We start from the raw sequence: 22,562 nt of genomic DNA, 5'->3' as shown, positions 1-22,562 counted from the left end.
GGGAGCTGGGGATGTTTAGCCTGGAGAAGAGAAGGTTAAGAGGTGATATGATAGCCCTGTTTCAATATTTGAAAGGATGTCACATTGAGGAGGGAGCAAGCTTGTTTTCTGCTGCTCCAGAGACTAGGATTCAGATTATTTCTTTATTTCTTTATTATTTTTATTTATTGTTTAACTAGAGAAAAAGAGATTCCAGCTCAACATGAGGAGGACCTTGCTGAGAATAAGGAGGGTTTGAAAGTGGCGCACACTCCTCCTTCTTTGGAGGCCTTCAAGCAGAGGCTGGATGGCCATCTTCCAGGGCTGCTTTTGGACTGGGAGCAGAACCTGCCCATAGGGACAGATAGGAGAATGCTTGCCCATAGGGAGATGTAAGGGGAAACCTGCCCATAAGGATACATAGGGGAATATTTGCTCATAGGAAACCATAGGGAAATACTTGTCCATAGGGAAACCTTGGAGAAGACTTGCCCGTCGGGAAACCCGGGAGAATATTTGCTCATAGGAAGACATAGGAGAATATGAGCCCATAGGGCAATATAAGCCAACCCTTGCCCATAGGGAAACATCGGGGAGCCCTTTGCCAGAGAGCTCCACCCGGGAGGGCTTGCCCTGGGGCTCCTCAGGGGGCCCTTGCCCTGGAGGGCTGGCCTGGTGGCCGAGGGGCTTCCCCGCTCTCCCTGCCCTCTGCCTGCCTCCTTGGCTCGGGGCCAGGGCCGGGGCTGGCTGCCTGGCGCTGCTCTCGGCCGGGGCTCCGGTGCCCTGCTGCCTGGCTGCCTGGCTGCCTGGCTGCCTTCCTTGGGCCGGGGATGGCTGCGGGCTCCCGGGCGGCGCTGGGGGCCTTGGGGGGTCTGCTGCTGGGCCAGGGCTGCTGCTGCCGGTCCTCCTTCTCCTCCTCCGGGGGCAACGGCAGCCTCTGCTGCCCGGGGCCCCTGTCTCCCCCTCGGGCTCCTGGCCCTCCGGGCTCCTCCTCCTCCTCCTCCTCTTCGCTGGGCGCCTGGCTGGAGACGGCCGGCTGGCTGGTGCGGAAGCTCTCGGGGCTGCTGATCCTGGGGCTGCTCTTCGGGGTGGGATGCTTCCTGCAGAGGCTCATCTGCCCCAGACCCAGAAGCAGAGACAGCAGCAGCACCAGCAGCAGCAGCAGCGGCGGCGCCCGGGAGCAGGAGCCGGAGAGCCCCGGGGAAGGAGGCTCCTCTTCCGAGGGGGAAGGAGGCAGGGCCCAGGCCAGCTCGCGGGACTGGCTCCTGGAGCAGCCTCCGCCGCCGGCCCTGGCCTCGCCGCCCTCCCTCCGGCTGCCCAGCTACGAGGAGGTCAAGGAGCTGCCCAGCTACGAAGAGTCCCTCCGGGGCCTCCCTCTCGGCCGCCGGGACCCCGCCGGGGAAGCAGCCCTCCAACTCGCCTAAAGCAGCGGCCTCCTCAAGGCTGCCTCCGCACTGCAGAGACAACCCGCTTTAGCCCCGCTTCTCAGCCTTCCCTCCAAGGCCGGCGGCTGCGCTCTTTCTTGCCGATGATGCTGCGGCTGCTTCTGGCTCCCGGCCGCTCTCTCCTGGGCTCTTCTGGGCGACTTTCTTCGGAGGGGGTCCTGCCATCGCCAGCCTGTGAGGCTGAGAGAGTGTGACTCGCCCAGGAGCGAGGATCCGGACCCTGGTCTCCAGAGGCCTCGGGCCCTTCCAGCGCCTGGACACCGTCTCTTCCTTCCTCGGAGTCCGGGGGGGGGCATCTGGAGCCTCTCTTGTCTCCCGGAAAAGATTCCGAAGGAAAGACTCTCTTCTCCATCTTTCGGGGTTTTCGCTTCTGTTTTCCTGGGGCGGCATTGTCTTGAATCCAATTTTCTCGCTGTGGTGCGTTCGCACTGGAGAAATAATCCGGTTTCGGAGCGCTTTGACAGCCAAGGGCTGGAGGCTCTGGAATTCTGGGAATGGTAGCTTTGATCTGGTGCCACAACCAACTGCAGCTCCCCGAATTTCCCAGCACTGAGCCAGGGCAGTCCAAAAGCGGTGTCAAACTGGATTATCCCCGCAGTGCAGATGCACCCTGAGCCAGTTGGGGAGATGGATCTTTAAAGGGAGGTGAGGACTTTGAATCTAGTAGGACTGCTGGCTAACCCTCCTGCAGAGCCTCTTCCCCCGAGGACCCAGTCCCCCTTTGGACCCCCCCCCCGGCCCTGGCTGCGGGAGAATGGAGGGACCGGTTCTTCCAAAATAAAGGCAGAATGCAGATGAGAGCAGAGTCTCTTTTCTTTTCGTAGCAGACATCCCCTGCTCCCTTTGCAAGGCAGGCCTTTGCCTTGGAGCATTGGATTTGAAAAGAGACTAACTGAGACAAGGTACTATGAACAAGGCTTTACCTACAAATGCTTAAAAGGGTAACAAACAATATATTGATATATATATAACAGAATCGTACAAAACCCATATATACAAAGGATACAAAATAAAGCATAATAATAATAATAATGGCAAACATAATAATAACAAATAGCAAATGATTATACAAACGGCATAATATAAGCAAATAAGACAAGTATAATGCAACAGAAAAAGAAGGCTGAGAACAGAGCAAGCAAAAGAGGGAGAGAGAGAAAGGCTCACTACAAAGCTTTCCATTAACCTTGTCATGGTTCTTAACCCTCTACTGGCTCAAGAGAAGAGCTTCTTACTATTCCAACAGTTTGTAAGTGCATCCAGCAGCATCTTATATGTATCCGCCTCCAGTTTTCTTTATTTGTTGGGATCAAGAGTTTTAAGGGCCTCAGAAGTGTGCTTGCTTTTGTGATCTTCCCGCTATTATGGATAGCTAATGCGACTATGCAGAAATAATCCAGTTTGAGACTGCTTACTGCCCTGGCTCAGTGCTAGGGAATCCTGGGAATTGTTTAGTGTGGCCCCAGAGCTCTCTGACAGAGAAGGCTAAATGTCTCACAAAACTACAATTGCCTAGCATTGAGCCAGAGCTGTTAAAGCGGTCTCAAACTGGATTATTTCTGTGGTGTGTTTTGGACCATAATGGTCCATTTGGACCGTAATAACTAGTCTTCAGTTCACCAAGAAGCCTTTATCAGTCTTACTTCCCAAAGTGCTGCATAGGGATAGCATGCTTTACAAAGCCTTGCTGAGATATTGTCCGTGAAGCACTTTAAATACTTGAAACCCACTATCAAACCACAAAAGTATTAGTGACCTTGGGTGAAAAAGCCTTTTCCCTTTCCCCGTCTTTAGTCCTAGAGCTCATTGGTGCAACCATCGGACTTTGGGTGGCCACTTGAAAATGCTCTGCATGCTGGCTCCTGCCCAAAGGCCTGAAAGTCTTAGGATGTAACAATAGGCAAAGGGATCTTGTAGCACCTTGGGGACTAGCTGAAAGAAAGGAGCCCTGGTTTTGATGTACTGTGACAAAGCTTGTAGACAAAGCTCGTGCTACCAACCTCTTTTGATTAGTCTCCAAGGTGCTACAAGGTTTTCCAGACTGAGGACATTATCACACGGGGACAGGATGCGATGGGAGCAGGTCACTCTCCCATCCTCATCCCATCCATGACCGCGATCATGTGAAAGAAATTCACACATGTCACACTGATCCAGTCACTGTCCAGTCAGAGAAGTGGAGTTGCATTAATGGGTTCTTCCATTAATACAAAATGACAGGAAATGAAGGGACAATTCCACTTCACTCATGGGACAATGACAGGATCAGTGCAAACATCATATGAAAGTCTTTCACACGATCGCTGTCATTTGTGCTTCCTGGACGGGACAATGACAGGATCAGCTCAACGTCATGCAGAAGTCCTTCCCACGATCACCCGGGAAGGACAGGACAAGCACAGGGAAAGGACGGGACAGCGACGTCCTTTTCCCCATTTGATAATCTCCTGTGTCATGCAAAGGCTATGTCTTTGAATCCTACCACCATATAACAGACAACAAAATTCAGTTTGGGAGAATTGGTATATCTGTGTGAAATATTCAGACTTGATCACAGGATCAGGTAGCTGCGAGCAACTTCTAATGTATTTGCAGCAGTCCCCTGTGCCACCTGTGATCCCATTTACACCGGAAAGATATAGCCATGTTAGTCTATAGAATCAGTATGTAGAGAGATCTTGTAGCACCTTTGAGACTAACTGAATGAAAGAGGTTGGCAGCATGAGCTTTCAGTCTATTTCCTCAGATGCATGTGGACTCCAAATGCATCTGAGGAAGTAGACTTAAGTTTACAAAACTGCTGCCAACCTCTTTCTTTTAATTAGTCTCCAATGTGGTACAAGATCCTAGTTACAACCACTCCAGTTATATCAGTTGAGTTTCCTTCTGACTGAACAAGCTGAATGATAAACCTCATTGTTCAAAGGCTGCATGTACATTTGCTTGCAAGTCCAGCTCAACACACTGTGGCTTACAGTCAGTACCAAGGTGGTTGGTCAGGTCTGGCATCACCATGCCACATGATAAGACACATGCTGGAGCCTCAGACTGGCAACACTAGCAGGAGATGCACCAGTAGCCACATAACCTCAAAACCAGGACTTTGGATGAAATATATTTTTGGTGGGAGGGCAGTATCACAGAGAAGAAGCTTATCCCCTGAATGGATTGCCCATCCAGATGCCCAGGCTCCTCAAACCAAATTGAGTCTACCCTCAATTCCTAAAACTAGAATTAGAAATACAGTGCACAGACGCAATTACGGTAGCATACACACCCATACCTTCACATGTTTGTATTTGATTTAAGAAAAGAACAGTCTAACGTACCATTGTAATTTATTCAGTGCTTAATTCCTTCTTTAACGGCAGATTAATGTGATAACCCATTCTGTGACCACCATAACAAATCCTTTCCCCTTAGTTACTTTGACCAAAATGTGCACTATTTATTTTAATAATTAATAATAATTTGTTTTATTTATATACCGCTATTCCAAAGATCATAGCAGTGAACAGCAAGTAAGCTAATTAGCAAGTAAGCTAATTTGCCCCCAACAGTCTGGGTACTCATTTTAGCGACCTCGGAAGGATGCAAGCCTGAGTCGAGCTTGGGCCCTTTTGCTGGTCTTGAACTCGCAACCTTGTGGTTTTGAGTAAATGGCTGCAGTACAGGCATTTAACCACTGCGCCACCAGGGCTATTTTCAAAGGTGAAGGCTGTGTATAGAGTACTTAAAAAGGAAGCATGCAAAGAAAAGAAAATACCAAAATTACAATCACAAAGATCTTCCGAACAAACATGGTTGTCCTAGCTGTACATGTCATTTTGGGAGAAAGGTGGGATATAAATCTGATAAATACATCCAGACAACAGCTTTCATAACCCACCTTGTTAAGAACAGGCCCACCTCACTGAAAATAGGCTAGGTTTCTGGCCATTTTAAATGTGAAATTCAAGCACAAAACATGTGAGTTATCATCCTACAAAGTCATGATGAACCTTGAAACATTTTGATATTTTAATGCAGTTCTGATGTAACTACATCTGCTTCTGTTGTGACTATTGTTACTACCTATTCCTTCACTTACTCATTTAATACTCCTCCCTTCCTCACAAGAGCTAATGAGATGCTTCAGTAGGGGCAATCACTGCATTTCCAGCATTGCACTGTTTGACCCAAAGCCTGGAAAAGTTACTTTTTGTATTACAACTCCAATAAATCCCTGGCCAATATGGCTATGTTGGCTGGGAAATTTTGGAAGCTATAGGTTTCCCTGCTGTGGGCGGCTTTAAATATTACCATATTTGGGGTTACAAAACCAATATGTCACAAAAAGTTGCAAAGGGTTCTGGGCATGCTTTCAGTTTGCATAGGGTGTTTAATATTGCAGGAGATAGATAGTACAGTATAGGGGATAGATAGGAGAACCTGCAGCCTGGCATAAATGGAGAATACATCTAAAACAGAAACTGAAGTCTTTTCTATTACAACACTGTATTGTGGAGCCCACTGTGCTTATATAAGGTAATGCAGAAGTGCATTACTATTCAAAAGGATCTTGTAGCACCTTTGAGACTAACTGTGTGAAAGAAGTTGTAGCATAAGCTTTTGTAGACTTTAGCAGGAAGTTCTGGAAATCCATCAGCCTCTTCAAGACGTTGTTAGAGATGAGTGCAACTTGCAGAGACCAGCTGAAAATTGCTCCTTGCTTCGGCTTCTCCGCCAATTTGTGGACAATCCTTTAATCTATGTTTTCTTAAGCACAGATATACCTATGAATATATTCTTATGGTCAGAGATATCTGTTCCTTTCCTGGGGTAAACTGAAGGAAAACAGTTCTCCATAGTGGAAACAGGAGCCAACTAAACACTGCATTCACTGTCTGGAGGCTACAATGTCACAATCTCACCACTTTCCCCAGAGGTTTTGCAACTCCCAAAAACTTGAATAAGCCTCTGTTGTGGTGTTTGTTTTCAAAATACACGTTATTTGTTCAAATTATTCATACCCTGCCTTTTCCATTTTATGACTGGTTTCAAACCATCAGTATCTCAACAACAACAACAACAAAATCGCAAAAATTGCAGATTAAAGAGCAGGAATATAGCACATGAAAAAGATGTAACAAGGAATTAGTAAAATACAGATTTTAGTTCTGCTTTCTAAAAAAGTCTTAGCAAAGTGAAAGAAGGCCATTAGAGCAGAGGCAAGAAAACCCTTTCTAAATTAAGACATCCACAGCCTAAGCCAACCACAGCTCTGCATCTAGGGTTACATCCACACTGCAGAAATAATCTAGTTTGACACCATTTTAACTGCTATGGCTAACGAGTTTATCAGACAAGGGAAATTGGAAGTATAATCCAATGGCAATCCGAATGCAATCATGGGGTTTAATGTTATTGCGTGATAAACTACCACACGCAATTTTGGGCAATGGGAAGTCAGTCCGAACGCAATCATGGGGTTTCACGTTATTGCATGATAGACTACCACACACAATTTTGGGCAATGGCAAGCTATTTTCGGGCAATGGGAAGTCAGTTCGAACACAATTTGAATTCACATAAATTCGCTGAACTAGCGAATTCATGTGAATGCGTTCTGGCCCCACTTGCTTTTCATTCAAAATTAAGAAAAATTCCTCCCATGTGATAAACTCCAAAGTGCTACAGAATTCTGGGAACTGCTGTTTGTTGCGGCACTAGAGCAATGGCTTAGTGGTTAAGAAGCCAATTCTGATGACGGAAAGATCAGAAGCTTGGCAGTTTGAGGCCTGAGTGCTGCATGATGGGGTGAGCTCCTGTCACTAATCCCAGCTTCTGCCAACCTAGCAGCTCAAAAGCATGCAAATGCAAGTAGATAAATAGGTACCACTTACATGGGAAGGTAACAGCATTTGGTGCAGTCATGCTGGCCACATGACCACCAGAGCAGTCCTCAGACAGTGCTGGCTCTTCGGCTTAGAAATGGATGGGCACTGCCCCCTACAGATGGTTACGACTAGACATTCATGTCAAGGGACTACCTTTACCTTTACCTTTACAGATGCAAGGATTCCACAGGCTGTTACTACAGCACTTAAAGTGGTGTCAAACTGCATTATTTCTACAGTGCAGATACATCCTTGGATCCAAGCCACTGAATATGAAACTAGAAGACAGAAATTTGAAACAAGTTTGTTGTTCTGTGCCTTGAAGTAATTTCTGAGTTATGGCAACTCTAAGGTGAACCCATTACAGGATTTTGTTTGCAAGATTTGTTCAGAGATGGTTGGCCTTTATCCTCCTCTGAGGCTGAGAAGCTGTGACCTGCCAAAAGCCAGCCAGTGGGTTTCTATGACCAAGCAGGGATTCGTACCATGTTCCAACACTCACCACCACCACACTGGTTCTCAAACTAATGTAAATCATAGAATCACAGAGTTGGAAGAGATCACAAGGGCCATCCAATCCAACCTCCTGCCATGCAGGAAATCTAAATCAAAGCATCCCTGACAGATGGCCATCCAGCCTCTGTTTAAATACTTCCAAGGAGGGAGACTCCACTACACTCCGAGGGCGTTTGTTCCACTGTCGAGCAGCCCTTACTGTCAGGAAGTTCCTCCTAATGTTGAGGTGGAATCTCTTTTCCTGCAGTTTGCATCCATTGCTCTGGGTCCTAGTCTCTGGAGCAGCAGAAAACAAGCTTGCTCCCTCCTCAATATGACATTCCTTCAAATATTTAAACAGGGCTATTATATCACTTCTTAACTTTCTCTGTTATCCTAGGAGAGAACTCCTATTAAAACTGTAGGTACTGTACTCTGAAATAGTTAAATATGAATTTAAAATCACATTAAAGTAAAAGCAGTAATTTAAAAACGTATATAAGAAAACGGGCAGGTTGTCTGATGCAATAGATTGTGATTAGGATGAGGATGAAGTTATTTAAATCCTATCATTCCCTTCAAACTGGGCTTACAAATTAAAAACAACTCAGCATTACAGGTGGGGAAGTATGCTCACCTTGTCACTTGCATTGTGGTTAGGACATAGCAGGATTGTCCTTATCTCGAAACAGTTGTATCAGCTCCTGTGTTTAGATCTGGAACTAGACTCAACTAGAAGTTCCTGGACTTTAGATCCCATTAGTCTTGTCTGCATCAGCAATGATGAGGATGATGGAAATTGCAGTCTAACAACACCTGTAGGGTCATTGTTACTCCCCTGTGAGTAATCTGTACAAGTCTCTTTACACATTTCCAAATTTCTGAAAGCTGTGTGATTAGTATACTGGGCCATTGTGAGTAACATATTCCATTACACTTTCTGTCCATACGTATGATTTTCATGTTCCTCTGTATGAAGGATGGGGAAAGTATGGTCCTTTAGATTTGGCTGGACTACAACTCTCATCATTCCCCACCATTTGGCAACTTTGGTAGTACAGTTGCATCAACAATGTCCATTAGGACATATACAGAGAAGTGAACTTAGCAGCAAAGTAATGAATAGTTCAGTTTTTTAATGGTCCCTGTGTGTGCATCATATTTAAACAAGGCATGGAATTCAGACAGGAGGTTAATAACAGACATTTGTCTAGAATGAAAGATAATCCAAGATTACATCTAACCAATTCCCAGATGTTTTCACTATGGCTAATATCACATGAGATGCTCATTACAAGGGTTTCAAATCAGACCATATCCAGCTCAGTTAAAAAAAAGAGAGTGAGAAGGGCCTTTAGCTTCAAGGATAGTTCTTGAGACGCCCCATTTATGGCCATTTAAGATAGAAATAATAACTGAAGAGGTTAGGACAACAATTAAACGTACTTTATGTCTTCAAAGATTTATTGCTTCTTTCTAAAGATAAAGAAAATATTCACATTTTTAGAATGGCACAAATAGTTGATAATGCCATCATCACAATTTCAATCAAATGTATATTTCTGAGCTATGGAATGTGTGTGTATAAGTGGGGGTTTCAGCAGAATTCAGAATATTTTAGTCTGAAGCAAGCAGTGATAAGCACCTACTGGTCAGTATCAGTATTATCACTAGCACACATATATACAATCCCTACCACAATTTTTTAAAGTGAATACACACACACATATGTGCTGTTTTATTAAAAGAAAGGAGGTCTAGTGCATAAGACCTGGATCTGAAATATATATGCTGCCAACCAGAAGCAGCTTACTGATCCAACTTCAGAGGATCTGACTTTGTAAACTGTTGATGAAGAATCTTGTGTTTGCCCTCAAAATGCTATTATCTGTCTTCTAATTTCTATAGAGTAAGTAAGTTAATAGTCAAGGAGCAAGGTTTGGGATGATTATAAGTGGTCTTTTGTTGCCATTCTATTCACTACAATTTACTTTTCAAATGAAATCTTTGCTTTGTAATTATATGCATTAGATTATCATAGATACGTTACCTTTATGGTATTGTAAGAACATCACTTTTTTCTGCTAATTATTAGCAAGAGTATTTTGGACAATGTGGAAACTTTGAAAATGGGGTGGGGGAATCTATATAATTGAAATAAATTATACAGGCAAGAAAAAAGCATACAGAAGAAACCTGAAAGTATTTTCAGTTAAAATGTTATTAAAATTCAATAACAATGGAGACAATTATTTAATATTTGCAAAAGGAATACTCTTCTAATCATAATCAGAAACAAACAAGATGAAAACAAGAAGGGAAACATTAGCGCTGTACATACCGGCATATGTGGCGCCCCCGTCACGTGGTAGGGGTTGGCCGATGACGCAGCGTCCATACTGGCCTCACCCCTAGCACATGATGGGGGCGTCAAAATGGTGGCGCCCTGTACACACAGGCACTGCCATTTTGACGTAACGGCTGTGGCGCATCCAAATGGCGCAAGCGCGGCCATTACATCCTAGCACTGCTGAAGGGTGCTTGTGGCGCCCTTTCAGCAGCGCCGAAAGGAGCTCCAAAACGGAGCTCCTTTCATGCTGCGTATCACTGGTGCGGCCTTTACATGGCCGTGCCAGCGATACTGAAGAGAAAGGGGCCAAGTGGCCCCTTTCTCTGTCTCCCCACCGTTGTCGGGGTGTCCTTGGGGCATGAAGCCCCAAGGCCTGGAAAAGCAGCGTATCAGGGCCTCCGGGGCTGCCGCTGTGACTGCTCAGGCCCCAATCCGTCAGGGAAGGGGGTGGGTGCAGGCCACCCCAAAGGGTGACCTTTTCCTTTATATTCCAAAGATTTAAAACAGAGTGGGCTATCTGTAGCCTCTCAGATGTTGTTGTTGTGTGCCTTCAAGTTGTTTTCCAAGCCCTATCATGGGGTTTTCTTGGCAAGATTTGTTCAGAGGAGGTTAGCCATTGCCTTCCTCTGAGGCTGAGAGCATGTGACTTGCCCAAGGTCACCCAGTGGGTTTTGTGGCTATGTGGGGAATCGAACTCTGGTGTCTAGAATCATAGTCTAACACTCAAACCACTATACTATGCTGGCATGCTGGAACGTTAAATATTGGGATTCGAACTCCTGCAAATACGACCACAAGGACCAGGTCTTTAATCACTAGGCTAACCATATTATTGAACTGCAACTCCCATCACACCTAGGTAGTAATGAGAAATGCTAACAACATCTGGAGGACCACAAATTGCATGGCTGTGATTTAAAAATCAATACAGTACAATATCATTTGCTAAATACTGAGTAAGTTAAGATATTGTCTTTCCTTTTAGGAGAAGCTAACTATTTAGTTTTGAGGCGCAAAGTTGTCTTTTACTTTGACAATAGCACTGTACCTGTATGAAAGATACACAAATGGTTTTGCCACCAATATAGTTTTGTTTTTCTGGGTTCTAATGTTTCCTTTTGAAAGGCACAGCTATATACTATTTCAATTAATTAATTAATTAATCCAATTAATCCATTCCAGCCAACCATCTTACTAAAAGGAGAGCTCAAAACATTTAACAATAAGAGATATGAAATTATAAAACTATGAAATTATTAAGGGGTCATCTGAAGAATAAATTCATATTGTCAAGGATCTCTTCACCATTTCCAGTACCTCTAAAGCAGACTATCCACTTTAGGGAGGGTCACAACCATTGTTAAAGTTGTTCCTCATTTTCTGTTCATAGCGTTATTGATTATTATGTTCAAAACAAATTCAAATACAACTCTTCCTATTTTTATCTTTATTGAAATTCTTGGTCATACAGTGACCTCTGGAATGATATACATGCTCATACATTCTCATCTGGGAGTAATGACGAATTGAAGCTTTAAACTGTGGTGGATAACTCAATGTACATGTCAGTCCAGTGTGCAGCTGCTGAGGGGTAAAAAGGCAAATGTAGCTCTTTGAAAAAGCATCAGTAATAAAATTATCAATATCATACTGCTTTTGTTCAGCTCTATGGTGTGACCGCAGATTGGAATACTATGCACAGTTTTGGTGACCGTACTTCCAGAAGGATATTGTTAGACTAGAAAATGTGTAAAAAAAAAAAAAGGCATCCAAAAGAAGCAAGGGTCCAGAACAACTCCCCTTTAGCTTAGGAAAAAAAATAGAGAACAGAACAGAGAGATATAATACATGGCTTTGGAAAGTGAATAAGGGATTTCTCCCCTGTCTAATAAGGATGGAAAATGTGAGCATCCATTGGATCTGAATGGTGGAAGATTCATAAAGAGACAAGATATTTCTTCACACAGTGCCTAGCTGAACTGTTTATTTTTTCCTACCACAAGATGTAGAGATGTCCACCAACATGGACAACTTTAAAGGGCTATTTAATGTATAGATGAAATAGCTACATATTACACCTAATATCCAATAGATTACACCAGTTGCTTGACTAAGGCCAGAGGTCCTTCTCTGCCACCGCTCCAAAAACTTGGAATGACCTGCCAGAAGAGATTCGCCAATTATCCTTGCTTGAGGCTTTCAAAAAGGCAATAAAAACCTTTCTCTTCCAGCAGTCCTTCCCCAATGGATAATGTCCAGAACCAATTGAATCCCCTTCCTCTTATTTTTTTCTCTCATTCGTGGATTGTTTATTAATTTTGATGTATTGTTATGTATATTTAACAATTTTTATTGTTTAATTTTATACTTGGGAGGGAGGGTAGGGCCGGGGTCTTGTGGGTCTTGTTTTTATTGTTGTGCATTGTACAAACTTTGTTGCTACCCACCTCGATCCCCAAAATGGAAGAGGCGTGATATAAATAAATATTTTATTATTATTATTTCCAATAAAGGGGGGGGGGGGCGCCTGGGGCAAGGCCAGGTTAAACCTAGGAAATGGTGGGTGTGAGCCCATGCTTACAGTGATATTTCAATGGTCTCCTGTTGTTTTCTGTCTTTTAAATTCTCTATTAGGATGGTCACTTTAATTTTGCAAATGAACATGAACATACAGAGCAGAAACTTCTCTTTTTGCAAGAGAATCAATGAACACACATTTGACATTAGGAAAAATAACATAAACGGTGTAAAGGAAAATGCTGGTCTTCCTAGATTCTCAGATGCAGGAGTCTGGTTTCTCCTTTACTCAGAAAGATTATGAAATTGACTGAATCATGCATGCCTTTGTTTTTTAAAGCCTTCTTTGTAGCCTCTGACCAAGTGGAGAGCACAAAATTGGTGTTGTGCATTAACTCGACTGCTGAACAAGCAACACAGTTCAGAATTGGAGGAATCTTATTTTCCCCATTTCATTTCATTTCTTAAGCAAATTTCCTATAAGTGAGTGCAAGTGCATTTCAGGGCAATTCCTAACAGCTGTGAAGTGCATTAAAACAATTGCCACAGTCATGCCACCAAGAAAAATCCAGAGTTATACCACCAGGGTTTTAGATACCTTGCTTTATAACACATGGCTTTAAAACTCTAACTTAAGAAAACAGATTTTTCGAAATATCAACTAAAAACACCTCATTATTGAGTTCACTGAGCGTAACTGCTATTCTATGCATAGTTACTTCAGTGTAAGCATCATCATATTCAATTGTATTTATTTCTGCTATATCAGTGGTTCTCACACTTTCCCCCCCTGGGAAATGTTGGGGGCCCCTTCCACTTGACATAGTATATGAATAAACATATATGTTTTAGTGTGCATATTTTGATTCACACATTTATGTATACTCATGCATATTTTTACATTTTATAATGAAATAAAATCATTCAAATTAGAACATTTTTATTTCAATACATTCAGTACTCAACTCAACACAGTGTTTATACTTGATATGACTCCTGTGCTTGTTTCTGAGCACAGTTTACTAAAACAAGGAATAATATTAGCCCCACCATTTGAGAACTCGGTACTATAAGTATTCAGCTTATAAACCACATTTGGTATCTTGGTAGTTTCATCCAAGATCTCCCCTCATATTACAACCTATAATATTTGATGGCTCCTCCCTACCCTTAAGTAAGTTATCTGTCAAGTAAAAAGTAACAGAGATTCCCCATGTACTGGTGTCCTTACCCATTTCTTGGTTTATCTGCTGGCTGGCCACAGAGATCAGACAGCAGAAAGATTTATGCCAGCAGAATAGCTAGTTGAGCAATCTCAAGGGGCTTCTGCTTAGTTCTAAGCATCTAAAGACTGCACATCTTTTGAGATTGCACTGCTAACCCAAAGAAGCTCTGATTGTACAGGATTAAAAATAAGCAGAAGTTCTTGTGTTGGCTAACTAGACTGTTGCTGGCTACATTGCTGTTATCCCAGTATAACTGCTGAAAAGATCTTACTGTCAGGAAGTTCTTTCTAATTCCACCTCAACATTAGGAAGAACGTCCTGACAGTAAAGGCTGTTCAACAGTGGAACAGACTCCCGCTGGATGGCCATTGGTTGTGGGTGATTTGATTGTGAGTTCCTGAATGGCAGGGGGTTGGACTGGAAGGCCCTTGAGGCACCTTTCAACTCTATGGGTCTATGATTCTATTCTATGATTCTGTAACCCTCTTTTGTGTTTTCTTACTTCATCTTATGGCGAAAATGCCCCAACATTGTTGCCTAGCCAACTGAGTGATTATTTGAGACCAAGAAATCAGTGATGTCATAGACATCTGAAAACAGTAACACTCTTCCAATTTTTCACACAACATGGTTAACTTGAAGACTGGTCAGTTTAATGTATATTTACCCAGAAGGAACTTCTACTGAGCTTAATAAGACTAGGACTAGGTAAGAGTGGTGGACACGACAAGAGACAGCTTTAAATTGGTTAGGTCTAAATCAGAGTTTGGGGAGGGGGGGACCTGGACTACAATATCCATGATCTCCCAAACCAGCATGGCAATGACTGTTCTGATTTTCATGCATTCATCTTCAGCCGTCCCTGAAGTCACTCTTTTATGAGGACCAGGCAACAGGAATAAAAAACAGAGGAGGACTATTATTTTCATGTCCTGTTTTATGAGCTTGCCAGAAATATCTGGCTGGTGACTGTCAGAGACAGTCCCAGACTAAATGAGCCTCTGGTCTAATCCAGGAAGGCTACTTTGTATTCTTACATTCTGAACACAAAATGAGAATCCAAGTGTGCTTTATCAGCTTGTAACGTTTCCATATGAGAGAGAAAGCCTATTCTCTCTCATATTCTCTCTCATGTTCCTGCTTATCTTCAAGTTTGATAAAAATGGCACATTTATTAAATATAAATGAGCGGCAAAGCCCAAATTACTTCAGTACTGCAAATTATATTATGGGAATCATTTAACATTTCTGTGAGGGAGGCCAAAACAAATATGCCAGGATCCTATTACTTTTCAGATTTGCTTTCTGCTTTGAAAAAGCATTTTAAGTTGGCATCATTCCCGTTTGAAACCAGGCCTGGAGTGTTTTAGTACTTTAAAAACCTTACTGGGGTGTGTAATGGCTTGGCATATTCTTGAGGCTCTTGTCAGGAGGACATACGTTTTTGGTTCAGATTTTGCTTCTTTAGGAATTTTTTTTTTAAATGCAAGCACTGCAGTTTTTATCACTTCTGTTTAACCGATGTATTTCTTGTCTTTATCAATTACAAATAATTCACATTTACTGTGTACAAGAAGAAACTCTCAGAAGAATTCAAGAATTGTAACACAAAGTTATGAATTTCAGCTGTGGGATTTTTGTTTTTTAAAGGAAGTAATAGCAGAATACTTTCTGCCATCACTTCATTTTTCTGAAGGTAGCTGTAAGCACAGGTATTCTGCATTTCCAGAAATTGAGGATAAATGTATGATAGAGATTATTTAGTTCTCATGGAAACAAATATCATTTTTAATTGTAGTGAAATGAAGATTTAAGTTCACTTTGAGTTGTGCAATGACTGGCTTGGTGCAATAAAATGTAGTGAAATCTCAGGCATCATTTGATCAGTCTTACACCATTGTGCAGCTACAGTGACAATTCATAATGCCAGTACAGATGTAACCTTGTCAACTGATCGATCCAAGCCAAAATCACGGAACAAGATGGTTTGTTCCATCTTGGCACCTTTTTTGCACTGTGCATATCTCTTTCTGAGAATAACCCACACAATTGTTACAATGACACAGAAGTCGTTGGATGAAGTACTTAGACTCAGGAAACTATTTTTACATTCTGCATGAAGCAGGAACCCTTGTTACCCCTATGTTTTGTTAACCTCAGCACCAACATAAAGTTTGATTATCTTTAGATAATTCTGTACAATCAATCTGTACTTTAAAAGTAGGAAAACAGGCAAGAAACCATCTGATCAGCAATCAGCAGTTTTGACCCACTCATCTGTTCTTTGGAGAAGGAAAAGCCTGTTATTCTGAATGACCATTTAAATAGTAGGACACTTTTCATTCATTTGTCTCTTACAACAAACTGTTTTTCTTCTTTCCATGGAAGATAGGAGGCAGTTGCCTCCTTCTTTCCTGTTCTCTGTGGAATGTCAGAAACAGGCGTTCTATTTCAAATTCTGTACAACTAAAACTCAAAAGCTGAAATTTGCAAGAATCCAAATTATCTACTGACCAACAAAAAACAAAAGAAAAGTAAAAAAGAGAGAAAAACCCATGTACAGGAATATGGACAACCAGGTTAGACTGTCCATCTAGTCCAGTATTATCCACCCTGACAGGCAGCAGGTGTCCAGTATCTCAAGAAGAAATTTTCCTGTTGTCTCCTACATCTCTGTAATTTAAACTGAATCTTGGATTTTCTTTCTGCAAAGCATACGTTTCTACCATTCAGCTATGGCTTCCCTCAAAGTACATTACATTGCAAAACATGTATGGCTCTCAGTACTCTAATTGTTGTAGCTGATGTGCTGCAAAATGTAACAAAAATTGATCACTTAAAACTTCAGGTTTCCAACCTGCATGACTCCGTATCCGCCACAGTATTAAAGATTATAAAGTAGGGAAAGCAGTGTCATGTGAATTGTAGGTAGTAGATTTCTAATACAAGTTCCAGCAACACATTCTAAGCCCTATACAGTTTACTGTACATCTTAGAAAGTGCTGCACGCCAGTAAATGTCCAATATAGGCATACCTCAGTTAATGAAGCCTCTTGAGAATGAAACTTCTTTTTATGAGGGCTTTTGACCACATGTGTCTAGAAATGGGTTCCTTCCCATTCAGTGGCACCAGTCTGAAGCTGTAGTGATGAATCAACTGCCTGCTTGTACAGAGGGATATGACAGGAGACTAACTTTTTAGGATGCTAACAAAGGTTTATTGGAACTAAGTGTAATTTGCTGTGTAGAACAGATTAACTCTCTCTGTGGAAAGAGACACAGAGACAGGAAGTGGCTATATGGGAGATTCCCAAAGCTCCCCTTCCCCCATTCAGTAGTTAACTCTTTGTGTTTGGGTCTTCAGTGACTCACCCTGACTGCTTCAAGAAACCTCAGAGAACTGAACTCATTAAATTGCTACAGTAACATACTACAGGTTAAAAGGGAAAAGGCGAGTCAGATATTTTGGAAGACATTGTCAAGTGGTCTACAGAAGTTTCAAAATGTTTTTGTTTACTTATCCGGCTTTGGGTCCCGTATCAAGAGAAAAGCAGACAAAAATCAAAGAAAGAAAAGGGCTTATCTAACTTGGTTCTTTCATTTCACACTTTCATATTGTTAGTTTTGAATAAAAGGTCTCCTGCAATATGTTGAATTGTTCTTTTTTTGGCAGTATAGGAAATTATTGCTGTTTTGGTACCACACTTTCTGTTAAAGAAGTAATGTTCAGGAACTGAAGAATGCCTAGATAGTATTGTTCTGGTAAGTCAAATATAACTTTACTATTGTCAGCCCTGTAACAGATCATTCCTCTTCAGTAACTGTTGCATGGTATAGGTGGTCTTTTAGCATCAACAAGAATACAGACTGTAAATCCAACCATAAGTCAAGAAAGAAAACTCACACACAAAGGCCAACTAGAGAACAAAAGGACAAAACTTTATTAACAGCTGTATAGTGTTGGCCTGGCATGAAGCCTAAACCTAGTGGCTGTATAAGCCACCCATACAAACGTGAGGCATGTCCAAGAGACCACCAACTAAGCCTGACCACAGAAACCAGCACTTCAAACCCTATCACCACCAAGGCAATGGAGAGCCTGCAGGCCGTTACTCTAACACTAACTCTAGCCTCATACTACATTATACCAGAGGAAGAAGAGAATGTGCTCTCCTCCTGCCAAACTGTACCAGCTGTAGCTGGCACCAGAGCTCATATCTAATCCTGTATAGCCACATGTCCTATCCCAGTTTGATAAATCCATCTCAGCTCTTATAGGGGCTGTTCCTGCTTTTGTGGGAAGGGGAACCCCTGTCACCTCCACAGACAGCCCTTAAAGGACTACTGTGCTGTGACTGCAGCCTTTTTATAGTCACCACTGAGCTGCTAAGGTAAGCTCATGAACCTTGAAAGGGGTGTTGACTGGTGGCAGGCAGTGTAACCATGCTGGCCTTGCCATTCTCATTACCCACTACACTTCTTCCAACTCCCATTTTCTTGGCATCCTTGTCGTTTCTGCTTTTTTTTTTCCTTTTTCCTTTTTGCCTCTTTCGCTTCTCCTGCTTCCCTGTCTCTGCTCTTTGGATTCCAGGCACTCCTTGTTGAAAGAACTGGAAAAGATACTGAAAAATAAAGACATACAGTACAACTGAGCACTAAAGTCAGGATTGTTCAGGGTACTGTATTCCCCATTACCATGTATGGATGTGAGAGCTGGATAGTGAAAAAAGCAGACAGAAAGAAAATGAACTCATTTGAAATGTGGTGCTGGAGAAGAGCACTTAGGATACCATGGACAGCCAAAAAGAGAAACAAATGGGTTCTTGAACAGATCCAACCAGGGTTCTCCTTGGAAGCAAAGATGATCAAGTTGAGACTGTTGTACTTTGGCCACATAATGAAAAGCCATGGATCACTAGATAAAACAATAATTCTAGGAAAGGTAGAGAGTAGAAGACCACAAACCAGATGGATAGACTCAATCAAGGGGATTGTGGGCAAGGGCTTGCAGGATCCGGGCAGAGCAGTGGAGGATAGGGATTCTTGGAGATGTCCCATCCACAGGGTCGCCATGAGTCAGAACTGACTCAAGGGCAGCTAACAACAGCAATGTAGAAATGATTTGGCTTTTAGTCCTATGTAAGGCTGCTTTCTTGGCTAAAGGAACAAAGCCTGTAGCAGCCTTGTAATATATTAAGGAATCATAAATTCTTAAGGAGAATGATTTCAATTAGAAGCTTGTTTAAAAAACTGAAACACAAATATTTGAAATATTTATTAATAAAGGCATATATTTTACATTATGTATACATCAGACATAAAATGATTACTGATTCCAAGAATAATTTATATTAAAATACACATATTGTATAAAACTATTTTATTACCAATACCACCACAACATATGATTTTTTGGCTTATTCATCAACCAGGATATTAATGTTATATTCTTGAAATGAATTACAATGGGGGATACTTTGATCAAGTAATGATGCTGTAGCAAGAAAAGAGCATATATTTTATATAAATAAGCAAATGGGCCAGCTTGTCATCAGAAATACTTTTAAGTGGCTGAATATGCACATTTTCTCTAGAAAGGTTTATTGCCAGACATCATATATTTTTAGGAAATCTAGTTGCTATTTCAAGCTAGATAGTATATAATAGATTCTGAAACAGATTCAATGTTAAACTCACAGGAAAACAGCTTTAAAAAGCTGTATCTCTAGTTTAGTTCACTTTTGTTGATGTATGAAAACCATTTGTAGCACAGCTCAAGCACATTTCAATAGAAGTCAGTGCAAAATATTACCCATTACTTCACCTATTTTGTATGTTGCCAATATTAACAAGTTTTGTTTTGTAACAGATGGGAAAATGGCAAGCTTTGTCATTAAAGCTGCAATCTGAAAAGAATTTTTAAAAGGAACAAGAATTTCTATTACATTTTTGACAATATTTTTTATTAAGGAGTTTCCAGTCTGTACATATGGTAAAATGCTACCTCACTTCTGAAACTGTGCTTACATTTCAGATCCATATAACTGTACACAAAGAAACCCTTCCTTATATTACACGTAGAAATTTTTAAAACCAGTGGTCTGCTTTTAAAAGAAATTGCCTACTTGTCTATTGGGAATCTAAACAGTTGACCAGTTATTTATGTTGATAGGTTCCATGGGTCCTCACTGTGCTACCAAGAAAGACAGCCTTCTCCAGAAAAACTAATCTTGGTAATATCTGCTTCAAATAAGTTCAAGAACTTCAGACTTCTCACATGAGCACTACAAGCAAAAACAGTTGTAGTTCATAACAGGATTACACAGATATACATTCCTTTCTATCAGTAATAAACAAGCACTACAGAAGCTGCAGGAGTCCAGAGTCAAGCATAACTGTCCATCTCACAATACTCAGACACACATACCAAGGCTTACCAGTATGCTGAAGTAGTAGTGATAAAACCACTAGTTAATACAATCAGCATGGCACTTAGCGCTGTATGGTTACGCTTCCTCTGACTGCTGGAGTAGCTGCAGCTCGTTCTCTCTCTTTCACAATTTCCAACTCTATTTTGGCTTTGATTTTATCCCAGTTGACTTCAAGCTGCAGAATCAGGGGGAGGGAAAGGGGAGAGAGAAGTATCCATTAATCATAATTATAGTAGATGCATATAAATTAACCTGGCAAGTTTTTATATGTTACATCTGCTACAAATTTCTTCATAACATTCTGCCTAACATTTTTAGCCCTTTGTGGCTGGAAGCTTTCTGCAATCTGTTAGAGAAGTTAAAAAACTATGGCAGGGATACAGACAAGCCCATGCGGGTGCAGAAAATGCTTTTGCATGTACATAAGAGTTTGCCAATTTTCCTTCCTGGAGGCAAGCCCTTGCAACTCAAGGGATACTACTCTGCAGGGTTTTTTAGCTTTGGGGAAAATGAGGAGGGGTGCAAAGGAGGCTGCTGCAGGAAAGGGGTACTGGAAAAACCTGTTCATGTGAAGAACTTTGCAAGTGGCAGTTTGAATTCCAGCCCAAAGGATTAAAATGCTGAAACTAATATTACTGAGTATTTCAGCCAAACATACACAATTAGCTTGAATTACATGTTGCAATGTAGTTATGACTTTTCAACCTTTATATGGTTTTGAGATCTCTTTCACTGCAACTAGAATTTTAAAATGGAAGTTAAAATGATACACATAAAACCTATCGACACTTACTTGTGATGCATTTGGCACTGTTTACACATATTTAGGCACTACTTGTTTTCTGTACATCTGTCAACTAGCAACTGAGATGATACAAAGAGAAGATATGAAGAATGAAGAAAGCTTCATCTGAAGTAATTTATATTTTTGATGGCATATTTGTACATGCATGTCATCACCTTTTCTTGTAGTTATCAACTGCGTATGCAAAGTAAATCCTCCAGAAGGACAGGAAATTTTGCACATTCAGAGCCTTTAGAAAACACTGATTACATTATTGGTATTTAAAAATATAAGAGCTATTAATTGGTACTTGAGAACATTTTAATAACTCTAGCAGACTACATACTAAAGGCAGTGTTTGAGCTGCAGTTGCAGTGTGCAATACACTTTTAGGCCAAATTTATTATGTATCCAATGCACTGCTTCCACTGTGCATGGATGTTAAACAGATATTTCAAGTGAAGACTCATCTGAATATTATTTATTACAAGCAAACTAGGGGTGCAATCCTATGCAAGTTTATTTGGGATTAAAGACCACAAAGACAGGGGTAATTACTGCTGAAAAAACATGCACAGGTCTGCACTGTATGTAAATGAAAATGTTATTTGTCCCTTTTAAACTGATATCCAGAATATACATTTTATGTCCTGTACACACATATATATTGTACCTTGATGCAAGTTTTTGATGTTAGGTTGTCTCCTAATGTCTTAAAGAAATTTTAAATAATGTGTCGTCTATTTTACTGAATTTGTTCTAATAACAATAACTAGGTGTGATAGCCAGAGAAGAATATGTAATTTCAAATGTTCCATGTTTTGAATAAACTGGTTAATTAAAAATATAATGTAATCAAAGTTATGTAACTCAAACACGGATTGAAGGGATACATTTGAGAGGAAATAAACACCTCCTGTCTTTTCCACCTAGCATCAGAAAATGTAAATCAAAATGTAGTTACTTATATAAAATGTGTTAATCAACTTTGTTCAATTGTTGCTATTTAAGGACCAAACCTTAAGTTGATACAGCTGGCTTTCATCACTGGAATGAGGAGTGGCAAACCCCCCCCCGCCCCTGCCCCCTGCAGTCCACTGTGCACCTTAAAAATCCACTCCTGAGGGTCTTGCGACTCTATGCAGCAGACTGGATGGAGGCATTTGGACCGCAGAGGAGCAGATAATTTAATTCTAGAAATAGACTTATGCTAGCATGAAGTCCAATTTCACCCGCAATCATTATAGGTAAGTCAAATAAAATTGCCATTTGCAATATGTTTATTTCATAAGTAACATTTCTGCTTGATTTTGTATCAAAGTATTATGAGTCTTGTCGAATTATTATGTGAATTCCTGTCTTTCATTAAATATTTTTTTCAACACTGATTATAATGCAATTCATTTCACATTATTCCCTCAGCCAGAATCAGAATTCCAGTTCATGTGTGTTTGTT

The 22,562-nt window shown here is 41.3% G+C and overlaps 2 protein-coding genes across 6 annotated transcripts in view; one reads left to right on the top strand and one right to left on the bottom strand.

Moving 5' to 3' along the window:
- The first annotated feature begins 809 nt into the window (after window positions 1-809).
- Window positions 810-2,212, top strand: LOC149318066 (putative membrane protein C3orf80 homolog). Its single transcript, XM_089507883.1, has one exon. It carries the CDS (start codon window positions 810-812, stop codon window positions 1,401-1,403), a length of 594 nt encoding a protein of 197 aa, XP_089364009.1. The 3' UTR covers window positions 1,404-2,212.
- A 16,977-nt stretch (window positions 2,213-19,189) lies between these two features.
- LOC149318065 (intraflagellar transport protein 80 homolog) overlaps window positions 19,190-22,562 on the bottom strand; it is a 122,937-nt gene continuing 119,564 nt past the window's right edge. For 4 of the 5 annotated variants that reach the window (XM_089508944.1, XM_089508948.1, XM_089508945.1 and 1 more), the window contains one exon: window positions 19,190-20,497. In XM_089508944.1, coding sequence (XP_089365070.1) covers window positions 20,384-20,497 — 114 coding nt within the window. In that variant the 3' untranslated portion in view covers window positions 19,190-20,383. The remainder of the gene's footprint in view (window positions 20,498-22,562) is intronic. The other variant, XR_016279970.1, reaches the window with a different exon arrangement.

This window comes from Sceloporus occidentalis, unplaced genomic scaffold, assembly GCF_023333645.1.
Source record: "Sceloporus occidentalis isolate IW3139 unplaced genomic scaffold, rSceOcc1.0.p SCAF_2, whole genome shotgun sequence".
Lineage (NCBI taxonomy): Eukaryota > Metazoa > Chordata > Lepidosauria > Squamata > Phrynosomatidae > Sceloporus > Sceloporus occidentalis.
This window is presented reverse-complemented; position numbering and strand designations above follow the sequence as displayed.

What these genes read in the sequence shown, in the direction of transcription:
- LOC149318066 (XM_089507883.1), top strand. Translation starts at nt 810, where the DNA reads ATGGCTGCGGGCTCCCGGGCGGCGCTGGGGGCCTTGGGGGGTCTGCTG.